General features: G+C 40.2%; 1 protein-coding gene across 7 annotated transcripts in view; it reads left to right on the forward strand.

Moving 5' to 3' along the window:
* The window catches only part of LOC139454345 (protein MTSS 1-like), a 116,187-nt gene that overhangs the window by 15,855 nt on the left and 83,005 nt on the right, over positions 1–17,327 (forward strand). For all 7 annotated transcript variants that reach the window (XM_071235979.1, XM_071235984.1, XM_071235980.1 and 4 more), the window contains exons 2-3: positions 6,131–6,192; positions 13,386–13,459. In XM_071235979.1, coding sequence (XP_071092080.1) covers positions 6,131–6,192; positions 13,386–13,459 — 136 coding nt within the window. The remainder of the gene's footprint in view (positions 1–6,130; positions 6,193–13,385; positions 13,460–17,327) is intronic.

The following is a 17,327-nucleotide window of genomic DNA, read 5'->3' on the forward strand; positions in this document are numbered from 1 at the left end:
GTATTAACTCAACTCAATCACACATTATATTATACACCTCTGTTATGAAACTCAATTATCGGCCATGGTATTGATGTCGTCTGTTGATGTTTCTGTCCATAGGGCCATGGACAAGTGCAGTGCATCAATAGTTCGATCCATAGTTACACCTACCTAAAGCTGTGTGGGGGAGTTGTAGAACCACACTTCCTAAACACCGCCATAGGCCTGGATATGCCCTAATATACTGGCCAGCAAAGGTGTGACCAAACACTGGCATGATCAAGGAACAATTTGGGCTATTTTGATCTCCACGTCAATATTGGCTGATCCCGACCAGGTGTTGTGTTATCTGACCTTTCACCCCACAGTTATAAGTTAAACACCCCTGTTTGCAAACTGTTTTCTTATGCTGACTTTAAGACTTACTGGTAGTGAAAATATTCACTATTGGAGGTAAATGATGGTGGCTTATGGTAGTAGTGAAAGGGGTCTTTGTCCTTTGGGGCTTTGGTGCATGTTTAAAAGTTTTTGTGCTGCTGAGAAATGATAGGGGCTTGTTCCACAAAGCGACCTCCTCGCTAATACTATCATAAGCGTATGTTAAAATATGGGAGTTGTCCTAGCACTGCGATTGCTTTGTGGAAGGGGCCATGGTCCTAGGTTTTTCACTTATATTTGCATCAACAATTTTTCCCCCATGTGGCTTTCAAAGTGGTGGTGTTTGTTTAAAATGTTCAAATAGATGGAGAGCACTTTGTTACACAGTTTAACATTGTTTAATGGAATTCATGTGGAGTTGGAGTATCCTAACTGAAACCATTTCACAAAATGTTAAAAGTGCTTGCATGTGATATGGAACACGACTGCCATTTTGAAAATAGATGTTACAAGTGAATCTTGTTAATAAATGTGGATGCTCTTCATTGCACAGAGTTATGCCCCATGGCATGCCAGGATCCTGTGGGTTCTAATCTGAGGTTGTCAGCACCATATCTGTGCTTGTGGATTACGATCTGCTTCACTTGAGGTTTTCCTGAATGGATTGATCATAGGTCTTATTGTACCTTCAGTTACATCGCGAATCTGACAGAAAGAGTCCGGACTACAGGACGCATTTGCATGATTTGCATATAGATGATAAGCAGTTTTAGTTTAGAAAGTGTACACATTCTTTTCACTGCCATTGATAAAAAACAGTCAACATGACATCAACACCCAGGGTTTCACATATTGCGTCCTATACACATACAAATTGAGAAGACCCGTAAAGATCCGGGTAAGAATAGGTCTTCTGCAACCCATGCTTGCCATAAAAGGCAACTATGCTTGTCGTAAGAGGCCACTAATGGGATCGGGTGGTCAGACTTGCTGACTTGGTTGATGCATGTCATCGATCCCAATTGGGTGGATCGATCCTCATGATATCAGTCACTGAACTGTCTGGTCCAGACTCCATTATTTACAGACCGCTGTCATATAGATGGAATATTGCTGAATTTGAAGTTAATTTCTTGAAATCTGTACTATATTATAACCATGTATTTAATCATCACTGTGAAATAACGATGATGCCAGGTAGTTGTAAAAAGGTAAGCGTGTCTTGTCTACATGGCAGCTGTCACAAAGACTTTCAAACCCTGAACAGACAAGAATATCTATCCTGACTTGATATCAAACATTAGGCTTGACTTACAGCTGTACACATCAATGGATTAAAATGTATTTTCATCGACTTCAAGCGAGACATTAAGCACACCAATAATCCAAGCTTTGTGACCGAGCTGAAGCTAATGAAGAGAACGTGTACGTTTGCTGCCTGACTAACTCTGTATAATGCATGACGAAGAGCACCATTGAACTGGTCTACAGCCCTTTCATTAGAATTGTATATTAGACTGTAACTGGCATTTTAAAAATTTCCTGAACCTTTGACCCATGCGACATTATGTATGTTTTTCTACATACGAATGCCCTCAATGAACTGGTAGCAAATGATTTGATTTTTGAGTTCTATATAGCCACCTGATGATTGAAATGTTATGATTACTACGGATGACTGAGTGCAGTGTGGTGACATGGTGGCCGAGTATGTTATGATAACTGTATGACAACCAACACCTGCTTGTCAGGATAAGATAAGGGCTGCGACCTGGTTATCTAATAGGCGTGTGTGATCATGGATCTATGTTGCTTAAGCTCAAGATATTTTGAGTTGGTCTGGTAACCTGATTCTGACTACCGTGTAGTTTTATGCGTCATTTGAAATTTGAGTGTGACAGATGCATCACTATGTATCGTTTTACAAATTCCCGATTCCATGTACATGTGATTAATCTTAGCCTGTGAGGTATTTTATTAACTAGTAAAATGATAAATGTATAGTTTTAAAACTATATTGTGGTTTTATATTTTTTATTTTTGTTAATTGTCATACAAATACACAAATACACTGGATAAAAATCGGCAAATATCTTAGATCTTATTTTGTTTGCCTGTACCAGAATGAAGGAACAAATTTGGTGGAAATTTTGGTATATTAAGTGTGAAGATGTTGTGGCCATCTGGCCAACAGTGGTAGGCAAGGCTGACCAAGTCATCTGAGGAGCTGTATAGAGTTGTGTCCCCTAGTGTACCAGGATTCTGTGATAGTGGGATCAAATCCCAGATTAGTCCTGATTATGAGCAGTGGTTTGCCAGTACCATACCCGTACTTGTATAGTTCAATGCAAGTTTAAACACCACTCACTCACTCTGAGCTCTGAGCTCTTGGTTGTGATGTTTGTGTAGCTCATGGCTGTTCAGTACCTGAAAACAATGTTTGTCAAACAATACATTAGAACATGGATGTTTTGATGTAAAAATCAGTTTGCTTTTTGTGGAATTCTGATTCCATTGAAACTGTTGAATGACAGAAAATGTAGAAATAGATTAAATGTACTGCCTTACAAGCAGTGTGACCCATAGAGACTACCAGAGCCATGCAGTGATAGTTAGGTCTTGGTTTTCGGCTTGTGAGGCTGGGCTTGTACATGTGTTGTAAGTCATTTTGGAACAGAATATGCCTGTATCATTGTATGTAATAATGCCATAAGTCATAATATGAATGTGAATGAGATATTTCGTTCATCCCAAAATTATGTTGTTTGATATTTTTCAGAATGTGTTAATCATATGGTTAATGACAAGGTATATATCATTTACTTTACAGAATGTGTAATTCATATGGTTTTTAGCAATGCACACGTCATATAGTGTATATCAATCTGTACAGCACTGGTAACATGACATGATCACATGATCAGAAGTGCGACCTATAAGTACTTGCTGTGTTGCTGACACTATCGACATGCTTGACGTGCCATTGAGGTCGTGTGTTCACCAACGTATGTATGTAAACACAATCCAACATCAAAGCATGGTCATGCTTATCTCGCTCAAACAGTCATACATGTTGTCAACATTCCCATGTTGCAACACATGTAAACACTTGGGAGATGATAATTAAAGACTGGAGGAGAGTACTTTGAGTGGACACAGGCTGATTGTTGGTGCTTAGTACATTGAGTGGACTAAGGCTGCTTGTTGGTGCTTAGTACATTGGATGGACTAAGGCTGCTTGTCGGTGCTTAGTACATTGGATGCACTAAGGCTGCTTGTCGGTGCTTAGTACATTGGATGGACTAAGGCTGCTTGTCGGTGCTTAGTACATTGGATGGACTAAGGCTGCTTGTTGGTGCTTAGTACATTGGATGGACTAAGGCTGCTTGTTGGTCCTTAGTACATCGGATGGACTATAAGGCTGCTTGTTGGTGCTTAGTACATTGGCTGGACATAGGCTGCTTGTCGGTGCTTAGTACATTGGATGGACACACGCTGCTTGTTGGTGCTTAGTACAATGGATGGACTAAGGCTGCTTGTTGGTCCTTAGTACATTGGATGGACTATAAGGCTGCTTGTCGGTGCTTAGTACATTGGATGGACTAAGGCTGCTTGTGGGTGCTTAGTACATTGGATGGACTAAGGCTGCTTGTGGGTGCTTAGTACATTGGATGGACTAAGGCTGCTTGTGGGTGCTTAGTACATTGGATGGACTAAGGCTGCTTGTCGGTGCTTAGTACATTGGATGGACTAAGGCTGCTTGTCGGTGCTTAGTACATTGGATGGACTAAGGCTGCTTGTTGGTGCTTAGTACATTGGATGGACTAAGGCTGCTTGTTGGTCCTTAGTACATCGGATGGACTATAAGGCTGCTTGTTGGTGCTTAGTACATTGGCTGGACATAGGCTGCTTGTCGGTGCTTAGTACATTGGATGGACACACGCTGCTTGTTGGTGCTTAGTACAATGGATGGACTAAGGCTGCTTGTTGGTCCTTAGTACATTGGATGGACTATAAGGCTGCTTGTCGGTGCTTAGTACATTGGATGGACTAAGGCTGCTTGTGGGTGCTTAGTACATTGGATGGACTAAGGCTGCTTGTGGGTGCTTAGTACATTGGATGGACTAAGGCTGCTTGTGGGTGCTTAGTACATTGGATGGACTAAGGCTGCTTGTTGGTCCTTAGTACATCGGATGGACTATAAGGCTGCTTGTTGGTGCTTAGTACATTGGATGGACACAGGCTGCTTGTCAGTGCTTAGTACATTGGATGGACTAAGGCTGCTTGTTGGTGCTTAGTACATTGGATGGTCTCAGGCTGCTTGTTGGTGCTTAGTACATTGGATGGACTAAGGCTGCTTGTCGGTGCTTAGTACATTGGATGCACTAAGGCTGCTTGTCGGTGCTTAGTACATTGGATGGACTAAGGCTGCTTGTTGGTGCTTAGTACATTGGATGGACTAAGGCTGCTTGTTGGTGCTTAGTACATTGGATGGACTAAGGCTGCTTGTTGGTCCTTAGTACATCGGATGGACTATAAGGCTGCTTGTTGGTGCTTAGTACATTGGCTGGACATAGGCTGCTTGTCGGTGCTTAGTACATTGGATGGACACACGCTGCTTGTTGGTGCTTAGTACAATGGATGGACTAAGGCTGCTTGTTGGTCCTTAGTACATTGGATGGACTATAAGGCTGCTTGTCGGTGCTTAGTACATTGGATGGACTAAGGCTGCTTGTGGGTGCTTAGTACATTGGATGGACTAAGGCTGCTTGTGGGTGCTTAGTACATTGGATGGACTAAGGCTGCTTGTGGGTGCTTAGTACATTGGATGGACTAAGGCTGCTTGTTGGTCCTTAGTACATCGGATGGACTATAAGGCTGCTTGTTGGTGCTTAGTACATTGGATGGACACAGGCTGCTTGTCAGTGCTTAGTACATTGGATGGACTAAGGCTGCTTGTTGGTGCTTAGTACATTGGATGGTCTCAGGCTGCTTGTTGGTGCTTAGTACATTGGATGGACTAAGGCTGCTTGTCGGTGCTTAGTACATTGGATGGACTAAGGCTGCTTGTTGGTGCTTAGTACATTGGATGGACTAAGGCTGCTTGTCGGTGCTTAGTACATTGGATGGACTAAGGCTGCTTGTTGGTGCTTAGTACATTGGGTGGTCAGGCTCGCTGACTTGGTTGATGAATGTCATCGGTCCCAATTGTGTGGATCGATGCTCATGATATCAATCACTGGATTATCTGGTCCAGACTCGATTATTTACAGACCACTGTCATATAGCTGGAATATTGCTGATTGAGGTATAAAACAACATGAAACAAACAAACAAAATATTTCATAACCCTTTCTTGTCGTGATATGGCTTGAATATTGCTGACTGCGCCATAAAACATCACATATTGCTTTCTAAATTTCAAGTTATGAAGTGTTATGAATTGTTCTGTTCTAGCTAGCATTGGCATACATTTGAAGTTGACCCCGTGGGGATTCCAGATTTTGGATTCTGTATGAGGCAGCCAAAATGATCAGTTGGTCAGACTTGCTGTCATTGTATTCCAATTGCGTAGATCGATGTTCATGATGTCAGTTATTGGAATATCTGGTCCTGACTCAGTTATGTACAAGCTGACTTCATATGGCTGGAATATTGAGTGTGGTTTTAAACAACAACAAAAACATTAACAATTGGCCTTTATCATGTTTATTAATGTTTTTATCTTACTTGCATCAACATGTTACATGGTATTTTCCTGTTGTTTCAGGGTAGTTCGCCGGTGTGGGAGGATTTTACTTACAAGGCAACGAAAATGCATTCTTCTCTAAAGTAAGTGGAAATTCAGCGTTTGTTCACGTAACAAATGGCCAACAATGTTCCTTTTCAAACCGAGTTCACTGAACCAGACAGAAATTGTGAAGATTGTTCTGAAATGTTTCTTCAACAAAACATCTGGCTGGAAAAACTTCGAGATCACATTTTATGAGAATACACCTTGGGCGACCAGGAGGATGCCCATTATCTTGTTGCAAACAGGCCCTGATCGCGTTTTAGCATATTTCACCAAGGCAACCGGTACACTGAATATTGAATACAAAACGTCTGATGTATATCAGCGCATATACCGTCAATCTACCACAACTATTGTAGCGGTAAATATTGAGAAAAAAATCTTTTGAAGCAAACAAATCTATCCCTTGACGTGAGGTGCCATTAACCGACAAAACACTTTTCATAACGAAAACGGCAACTGGTTTCAAGTGGAGGCTATTGATGTAGATGTTTTGACACTTGTCCAGCATTAGAGTCGATGAACTGATCCAACTGTACCAGTCTTAATGTTGCTTTCATGGTCCCAGACAGTGTTTATATCCAAGCTGTCCCTTTCTCAATGATCCAGGGACGTCCATATTGTGTTGTGATGTGACTCATCTCCACCATGTCCACATTGTAGTTGACTATACGCTGCTGTGGGGCTGTACAATACACACAAGTATATATACCCTGTCTGTACTTGAGAGTAAATAGTCTGCAGGGGATATAAAGTCTCGTACTGACCTAGATACAGTCATTGCTCTGGGACTCAGGATTTAATTACTTTGTTTATTATTAGTTATGAAAGGGTAATTGTTGCTTTGGCTCTTTTTACTTTTACATATAAGACATCTCTTCATTTGTAGGGCGGTCGGGTAGCCTAGTGGTTTAAGCAATCTCTCGTCATGCCGAAGACCCGGGTACGATTCCCGACATGGGTACAATGTGTGAAGCCCATTTCAGGTGTCTCCCACCGTGATATTGCTGGAATATTGCTAAAAGCGGCGTAAAACCATAATCACTCACTCAGTTCATTTGTAGAGGAAATATGGACTTTATAACTTTATATAACTTTATATATAACTTTATAAACATCCTTGGGATTTTTTCGTTTTAGGGTCTCTATCAGAGACTGAGGGTATCTTAGGTGATTTAGGGTTTCCCTTGTGCCAAATATTTGTTTGATTCAACTTAGGAAGTTGATGAGAGGCAGTAATGTATACCGGTAGACGATTGGTGTCAGTGATGTTGGGCTGTAATCGAAAGAAACTGTTTTAGTCTACTCTTCCTTATTATGACAACTTGTAGCAAAACCCTTAGTAATGGCAAATTTCTACAAGTCCTCATGATACCTCAACTGTTTGGTAAGGACTATAGGACAATTTCTAATGCTGTTTGGTGGATGCGAGGCAGTGCTCTTTAGTAAATGTGAGGCAGTGATGTTTGTTAGATGGTTTAGTAAGATAATGTTTAGTTGGTTGTGGCAATGACGTTTAGTATATATAGTGGCCTTAATGTTTAGTTGATTGTGGCAATGACGTTTAGTGTATATAGTGGCCTTAATGTTTAGTTGGTTGTGGCAATGACGTTTAGTATATATTGGTGGCCTTAATGTTTAGTTGATTGTGGCAATGATGTTAAGTATATATGGGTGGCCTTAATGTTAAGTTGATCGTGGCAATGATGTTAAGTATATATGGGTGGCCTTAATGTTTAGTTGGTTGTGGCAATGATGTTTAGTATATATGGGTGGCCTTAATGTTTAGTTGATTGTGGCAATGATGTTTAGAATATATGGGTGGCCTTAATGATAAGTTGGTTGTGGCAATGACATTTAGTATATATGGGTGGCCTTAGTGTTTAGTTGGTTGTGCAATGACGTTTAGCGTATATAGGTGGCCTTAATGTTTAGTTGATTGTGGCAATAATGTTTAGTTAATTGATTGCTTATGAGTATGGTTGTACAACACACACTTCACGTTCAGTAGTAGTTGCTGTATACACTCTGAATTATGAACAGAAAACTTGAGAACAGGTGGAATTCCAGGTTAGCATTGGTCCCCAGCAACCTATGTTTCTTGTAAGATGCAACAAAATGGAATGGGTGGTCTGGCTCGTTGACTTGGCCGAAGGACATGGACTTACCTTAAGGACATGGAACTTTGCTTAGAATATCAATGATAGGTTTGTCTGATCCGAATTTGATTATTTACATGCCGCTGTCAAATAGCTGGAATATTGCTGAGTGTGTTGTAAGACAAGAAACAAAACACCAAAAGCAGTAGACTTAGAGGTCTGTAGGTTAAGGGAAACATGACAAATGTTGTACTGGTATCTCACTTACAAGAACTAGAATCAACATGTAGACATGAAGTTGGGAAAGGGGTGTTTTCTTTGAAATATGAAGCATTTTGAGTCATCATGCATTGAGATATTGAAGTCAAATGCACTGTGAAAATGTGATTACTGAACAAGTCCTTTTTAACTTATGTTTTATCAGCGCAGCCAAACATCTCTCAAGCGACTACTTAGTTGACAGATGATGCACCTCATCTTGAAATTCATTGTCACTAAGCTTGATATGATCATAACATTTGCCAAAAATAAAAGTTTGGCGCTACGACCCGAGCCCAATGTAAAGATACCTTTTTCTGAATGTTGAGCGATTTGATGCTCCAAGTAACAGATTGTCGTGTGCATGTGCTGGGGGGTAATGAGTCATCCCCAGATAAGTTGGAGGGGGAGTGGAGGAGGGACTTTCCCAGGAATATACATGTCTTGTGCAATTCTACACCCCAACAAAATGATCTTTGCAGGGCAATGTGTGTGTCTCTTCTTTTTGTTCCCTTGCTGCTGAGGATGGGATGATGAGCAGATGTGTTGCCACACTTTCCTCACATGGCTGTCTTCTCCCAATTAACTGTGTGCAAAGTATAATTTATGGATATTTTTAGAGACCCCAGTTTACTTTTTCATGGCTTTTACAACGTTAGAAATTGGCACTAGTCCTGTAGTCCTTGCCAAACTGGCCAATAGTTAAGGTATCCTTACGACTTGTAGAAATTTGCCATTTTTAAGGGTTTTGCTATATGTTATCATTATAAGGACGAGTGGACTAAAATTGTTAGTTTCTACCCGTTTTTAAATTTTTGGTTTTCTTATATATTCTTTTTCATATTAAGTTCATTCAATATTTTTTTATGATATGACTGTATTCAACCCTTCTTTGTTCCTGTAAGTTTAATTGTTTCATTGTCAGTGTTTCAGTCATATGCAATCTACAATTCTAAACAGTGTTCATTGATTCAAACAGCTATACTTTTTAACATCCCATAGGACTCACTCACAGGATCAATTACTTGTGTCCTTTCTCAATTTGTTCTTTGTTTGTTTGTTTGTTGTTTAATGCCACACTCAGCAATATTCTAGCTATATGATTGGTCTATAAATAATTGAATCTGGACCAAACAATCCAGTGATCGACATCATGAGCAATGATCTACGCAATTTGAATACGATGACATGCATCAGCCAAGTTCATGAGCCTGACCACCCGATCCCGTTAGTCGTCTCTTACAACAAGATTAGTTGCCTACCCGGATCTTTAGGGCCTTCTCAGTTTGTAAGCCAAAAGGATGCAATATGTGGAACTCTGAGTGTTGATGTCATGTTGACTGTGTTTCAAGATAGTACTTCTTCACTACTGCTAGTGATTAATTTCACGAAACTGGTGGCAGAATTCATGTATTTCCCTCAATTTTGTTTGGAAAAAGAAATTCAGACATACATATCATAAACTCAGTACAACACTCGACCTTGTGTTTACATCTACGCAACAACACACACTTGGTTTGAATTGGATCCTCTTCAGAACTTGAATCTATAACATCCTTGTGGAAGAATGATAGATTAGATTGTGATCTTCCTTGTTTGGTAGGTCAGAGAGTACACAGAGGAAACAACACATTAATCAATTTAATGCCTGTGGAGCTGGAGGTATTTGTGGGGTGAGAGATGTAGACAAGAAGAAGAAGTCTGTTGGGGCACACCATGCTTTAGCTGTGTGAATGTCACCATCTTCAGGGTGCATGGGGGAGGTAGCATAGCATTGGCCCATCACGCTGACGACCCACCCCCCCCCCACCCCCCACACCCCCACACCCCCCCACCCCACACACCCCCACCCCCACCCCCACCCCACTACACACACACACACAAGGGTGCAGTGGAAAAATTATATTCCTGGTGTCCCTCATCATTATGTGGTTGATGCAGCTTAGGATCAAACTCACTCACTCCTAGGTCCATGGTCTAAAAATCATCAGTTTGATTGGCTGAGTTGCATCCCTTAGCTGTACCAGGATGATGTTTTCAAATCTAAAGATTCGCCTCTCAAGTGTAGTGTGAATTAGGACTGATAGATAATGATTAAAAAGCATGCCTTGTGCAATAGAAAGCACTTTTGTCTCTCTCTGTTTTCAATTTGAATGTTAGCTTAAGTCATCTAGATTTTAGAAATACCTATCTAAAAAAATATTCTGATCAGAGGACATCCTTAAGTTTTGTGTGACAAAACCCATATGAGCGGTTTAGTCTGTGATCATCATAAGAATGAATAACGTCCAGTCATAATATAAAGGGTTAATCATGACCATGTTGCATCTTCACACACATCATAGCATCACATGATCATAGGACCCGTGAAGATCCGGGTAGAGAATAGGTCTTCAGCAACCCATGCTGGCAGTAACAGGCGACCATGCTTGTCAGGCAACTAATCGGGTGGTTAGGCTCGCTGACTTGATTGTAGACTAACATTTAGTCTATGAAATCTTATACAATATCCTTCTTGTCAAAAAATAAAAAATACCTATGTTGATTTCATGGAATAGAGCCAGCTAGATCTGGCTAGACTTGCTTTTGTATGCATGTCTAGATTGTTGTTGTTTTTCATAAAATAAATATATTCCACAGTCATGGTGCAGGACTTACTTGGTTGATGCATGTCATTGTATCCCAGTTGCGTAGATTGATGCTCATGATATCAATCACTAGGTTGTCTGGTCCAGACTTGATTATTTACAGACTGCTGTCATATACCTAGAATATTGCTGAGTGTGGCATTCATCAAACAAACAAACAACCAAACACATATCATAGGACTCACTCACAGCATCAATTACTTGTGTCCTTTCTCAATTTGTTCTTTGTTTGTTGTTTAATGCCACAATCAGCAATATTCTAGCTATATGATTGGTCTATAAATAATTGAATCTGGACCAAACAATCCAGTGATCGACATCATGAGCAATGATCTACGCAATTTGAATACGATGACATGCATCAACCAAGTTCACGAGCCTGACCACCCGATCCCGTTAGTCGCCTCTTACAACAAGATTAGTTGCCTACCCGGACCTTCACGTGCCTTCTCAGTTTGTAAGCCAAAAGGATGCAATATGTGGAACTCTGAGTGTTGATGTCATGTTGACTGTGTTTCAAGATAGTACTTCTTCACTACTGCTAGTGATTAATTTCACGAAACTGGTGGCAGAATTCATGTATTTCCCTCAATTTTGTTTGGAAAAAGAAATTCAGACATACATATCATAAACTCAGTACAACACTCGACCTTGTGTTTACATCTACGCAACAACACACACTTGGTTTGAATTGGATCCTCTTCAGAACTTGAATCTATAACATCCTTGTGGAAGAATGATAGATTAGATTGTGATCTTCCTTGTTTGGTAGGTCAGAGAGTACACAGAGGAAACAACACATTAATCAATTTAATTCCATCACTCAGGGTGCTTGGGGGAGGTAGCATAGCATTATCCAATCACGCTGACGACCCCCCCCCCCCCCCCACTACACACACACACACAAGGGTGCAGTGGAAAAATTATATTCCTGGTGTCCCTCATCATTATGTGGTTGATGCAGCTTAGGATCAAACTCACTCACTCCTAGGTCCATGGTCTAAAAATCATCAGTTTGATTGGCTGAGTTGCATCCCTTAGCTGTACCAGGATGATGTTTTCAAATCTAAAGATTCGCCTCTATAGTGTAGTGTGAATTAGGACTGATAGATAATGATTAAAAAGCATGCCTTGTGCAATAGAAAGCACTTTTGCCTCTTTCTTTTTTCAATTTGAATGTTAGCTTAAGTCATCTAGATTTTAGAAATACCTATCTAAGAAAATATTCTGATTAGAGGACTTATTCTGATTGTGTGACAAAACCCATATGAGCGGTTTAGTCTGTGATCATCATAAGAATGAATAACGTCCAGTCATAATATAAAGGGTTAATCATGACCATGTTGCATCTTCACACACATCATAGCATCACATGATCATAGGACCCGTGAAGATCCGGGTAGAGAATAGGTCTTCAGCAACCCATGCTGGCAGTAACAGGCGACCATGCTTGTCAGGCAACTAATCGGGTGGTTAGGCTCGCTGACTTGATTGTAGACTAACATTTAGTCTATGAAATCTTATACAATATCCTTCTTGTCAAAAAATAAAAAATACCTATGTTGATTTCATGGAATAGAGCCAGCTAGATCTGGCTAGACTTGCTTTTGTATGCATGTCTAGATTGTTTTGTTTTTTTCATAAAATAAATATATTCCACAGTCATGGTGCAGGACTAACTTGGTTGATGCATGTCATTGTATCCCAGTTGCGTAGATTGATGCTCATGATATCAATCACTAGGTTGTCTGGTCCAGACTTGATTATTTACAGACTGCTGTCATATACCTAGAATATTGCTGAGTGTGGCATTCATCAAACAAACAAACAAACAAACACATATCACAGCCTCACATGATCATAGAGCACAGTCAGCATGAGTAACAATATGCGTAACTGCTGGCATTTCACAATAATTCGTCATTCATCATCCTTCCCTCCTGACCTTGTGTATGTGAACTCCCGACAGATAGTATAATGGTACCCTTACATAATGTAACGACACACATACTCCCACAGTGAAAAAAAAAATCAATAATTGTTTTTGTGATATCTTCCCATTGATATTTGCATGCACACTGAGACCCAAACGTACATAAACACTTACACACTTGACTCACAGCAGCAAGTAGTATTTGATTTGTGGGAGCTTTTTGCCACCTGTTTATTTTTGTCTGATTTACGGCTGTGTTCTGGAAAGATAACCACAGATTGTTTCTCTTTCAGATCAACCCTCATAGCGATCAGCGCCTTCCTGGACGCTTTTCAGAAAGTGGCAGATATGGCCACCAACTCTCGAGGTGAGTGAGGTCAAGGCCATTGCTTGGAATGCTCATGCACTTGTGTCTGATCACCCGCAGTGGAAGTGTGTTCTGCTGTTCGGTTGAAGAAATTGTCTCCAGACAGTTCAGTGACTTTCATGCTGGAATATGCCACTCGGAATTTCAGTCATAGCCTGACTATCTGCTCGTGCAAACCTAGCTTGGACAGCCACTACATCATTTTGGGGTTTATAAGAATGAGGTTTAGTCATGTAGCTGCAGATATAGCTGTTGATCAATCAATCAATCAATCAATCAATCAATCAATCGCCTTTGTTCGATTCGACATGGGTACAATATGTGAAGCCCAATTCTGGTGTCCCTCGCCGTGATATTGCTGGAATATTGCAAAAAGCAGCGTAAAACCACACTCACTCACTCACTCACTCACTCACTCACTCATGGGTAAAGAGCAACACAGTGTTCAAGTTCAAGCCTTCGGGTTGACCGAAAACAATTTTTTTTCTTGTTTATAGAATGTTTCTGGTGCAAACCATCAATATGCTTCACTAATTTTGTCAAGTCTTATCGCATGAATGACACTTTCCTAACAAACCCCTAATGCTATACTGAAAACAGATCCTATTGCTCAAATTAGCCCCAAATGCATATTTACCCTGTGCACTTTGTTTGAGCTGCTGGGAAGGAATGCTCGGAGTATGTTTTTTTATGTGTAGGGTATTGAAGATATTTGTGCAGACAAAGAAACAAGGTATGCATCCTACATGTGTGTCTGACAGTTGTAGGAATAGTTGTCCCGACACTCGAAACTCGCCGCAGACCATGATGGGGAATGCCCCTAATATTTGAACGTGTTGGAACTATTAGCTATACACTCAAGAATTTGATTGTATGACATCAAATTTTATTTGTGAATGAATTTTCTTTAGGGGTTTGTTTTGTCTTGTTTCACAGGCATTGTTGGATACTACTTGAGGAAGACATATTATTATTATTTGAAGTTTTTACTGAAGGAATTTGGTTTGAACTGTTGAAATTTGTCAAATATTTGAAATATTGGTATTTTGTAAAGAATTAAAGCTCTGTTTAATCTTCTGTAAGAGGCTGTGATTTTGTAAAATGTAAAATTCCCAAAATAAATCAGATACCGCATTCAAGCAATTACTCCACTGGCAGCTACACGCTGCCTCACATCAAACAGAAATTGGGAGATCAAATACATTATGTGTGTGTTTCATTCTGGCCATTGAGAGACTATGAATTCGGGGCTGTTGATGAATCATTTTTTCATTGTCGGCAATTTTAATGGCGTCCATGTTTGTTTCTGTGCACGTGCATGCTCCACATCTGTGGGAAGGAGAGATCAAGATGGCCGCCCAAGCTGTCACTGACGGCAGATGTGATTTGACCGAATCTCATGTGAATCACACCCGGTGCCTGACCTATCCTATCTCGGTCCTGAATCTTGAATCTTGAATTTTATTATACAGAGCACCCTCATAGGGCAGGGTACAAACCTGTGGTTCATGTGTGAGGTGTGATTTTTGAAGGTCAACAGAAAGTGAGTGAGATCATATTAAAAATTGTGAAACATGATAGGACTGTTTTCTGTGATCTCCATGTCCTGGTCTGTGTCGTTATGAAAGGCCTGGTTGATGTATGACTCTGGGAGTGATAGAAGTTAGTGTTAATGAGCAAGAAAAGATGTCCTCAAATGAATCAAAGGATGACTCTGTTGTGCAGAGGTAACCATTGCATGATCGGTGGAGAGCCTCCTCAAATGAAATATTGACCCATCAGGAAGGGTCTGTGAAAGCAAAATACAGGTCCCCGCTTCCCTGTTTATGAGAAACTCAATCTTTTTATCTGATTTGATGAGGAAGTTGGCACATGTTCATTCGTAGATATGTTGCTCAAATGTTAAGAAGTATACAAAAATAGCAAACATATTGTTTCATCTGCTCAAATTACATCTTTGAATGCAAAGAAATAATAGGTTTTTTTAGAAATGGAGAAATCTTTGAAAGGACGTCTGTGTTGCATTTGAAGAAATGTTGATTTACTTTATCAACCTAACCTTTGAGCTAATAGCGTTTACATTTCCTCATGTTGAAGATGATGTTCCTGTTGCTATGATCCTGTCTTGGAAAAACCAGGAAACTTATCTTCCTTTCTAATATTTATGTCTCTCAAACTCCTGTTGATGAATTCAATATTCCTATTTTTGTCTTCCTGTGCTGTTGTAAGTGATAGAATTGGAAATAAGTGATGTTAAATTCAACGGAAAAAAATATGCCCATTCCGCATCCTGGAAATAACCCCATTTTCTTTCCTTGTCCAACGTAGGGGCGAACAGCAACAGTTTAGAGATTAATCAATACACGCGAGGTACAAAAAACAGTATGTTGTCTTAGGAGGAGATCTCATCGACAAATCCTCAGTTGTCTGTTCAATGATTCTACAACAGCTCTATATGGAGCACAGGACCAAATCTTTACTCTTGGCGATTTCTTTTGAAGCGTTTCCCAACATTTGTTTTTATGACTCGAAGGGAAGAATGAATCAGGCCTTGGGAACTTGGTCCTTTGGTTGATTTGACAGAGCTCCCGAGCGTCAGCTCGTGTTGGTGGAGATGTGAGTGGCAAAGTATGATGCTCTTTCCTAATGGTGCTGCAATAACCACAAGGTATTGCTGAAGTTGGGTGTGGAGGGTTTTACCAAAGATTTAATGGTTCATGAAGTGTGGCACTTAGTGGCAATAATGTATCTAGTAGACTTGCATGCAATGTGTTTGAGAGTGTGTTTTGCATCAGGAGTATCATATGGTAACTGGTATGAAAATGAAATGTATTCTTTTCTGATTGTGACCTGCATCGCTTCGGGTTTTCCTCCCACATAAAGCTGACACGCTGCGATATACAGTCAAGTCCTGTTAATCCGACATTGTTGGTTGCATATGATTATGTCGGCTTAAGGAAATTAGGTAGTATCAACGTTAACGGCGTTAAACCCAACTCACTCACTCACTTTTCTGATTGTACGTATCAGAATTATTGATTATTCTTTTAGATGACTCTCATGATAAATATGTACTATGTAAGATTTGTATTTCACTCATAACAGCACCAGAAAAGGTAATGGCTTTTTTACTTAGTTTTTTTACGTTATGTATTGAATGCAGTGTTAGTAAAGTTAACATGTCCCTGAGATTCAGAAAGTAAGAATTTTGAACATCCCAATTTTGAACAAAATAATGTTTTTTCCCAACTTGCCTGCCAAAGGGCACATAGTTTGGTATCCTAGATAAATGCCTGGACATGCATCATGTCCACTTGATTCAGGGTTTGCCTGTGGTTTATGAATCTATGCATACAAATCCATTTCCTTGCATCAAAACACCAGAAACCTGTCATATGACATTAACTGGTCCAAACTGGTTCGATAACTCGTGTGAGCTTCTCCAGTTCAGAAGCCATACCCAGGAATCAGTTTGGGTTGCGTGATTGAGACGTTGTGACAACATTATGTATGACTTGACCACACAGACATTCAATCATCGGAATCAGAAATAGATTTCCTGACATGATGACTGGATCAACTTTCATTAACCAAATACCTACTGGAGGCCATTATGATGTGTTTGGTTGTTTGCTTAAAGCCACACTGATCAAAATTCCAGCTATATGTTGACATCCTGATAATAATCGAGTCTGCATCAGACAACCCAGTGATTGATATTAAGAGCAATGGTACCTGTTGGGTTACAATGACACAATCAACCAAGTCACCGGGTTGGACGGCCTATTAAGTCTGTAGCCGCATGCAACAGGCTTACGTTTTTAACCAGTATCCCAATTCTAATGGGGGCGGTCGGGTATCGTAGTGG

The sequence above is a fragment of the Haliotis cracherodii genome, unplaced genomic scaffold (genome assembly GCF_022045235.1).
Source record: "Haliotis cracherodii isolate W230 unplaced genomic scaffold, xgHalCrac1.p SCAF_10, whole genome shotgun sequence".
In the NCBI taxonomy this organism is placed as follows: domain Eukaryota; kingdom Metazoa; phylum Mollusca; class Gastropoda; order Lepetellida; family Haliotidae; genus Haliotis; species Haliotis cracherodii.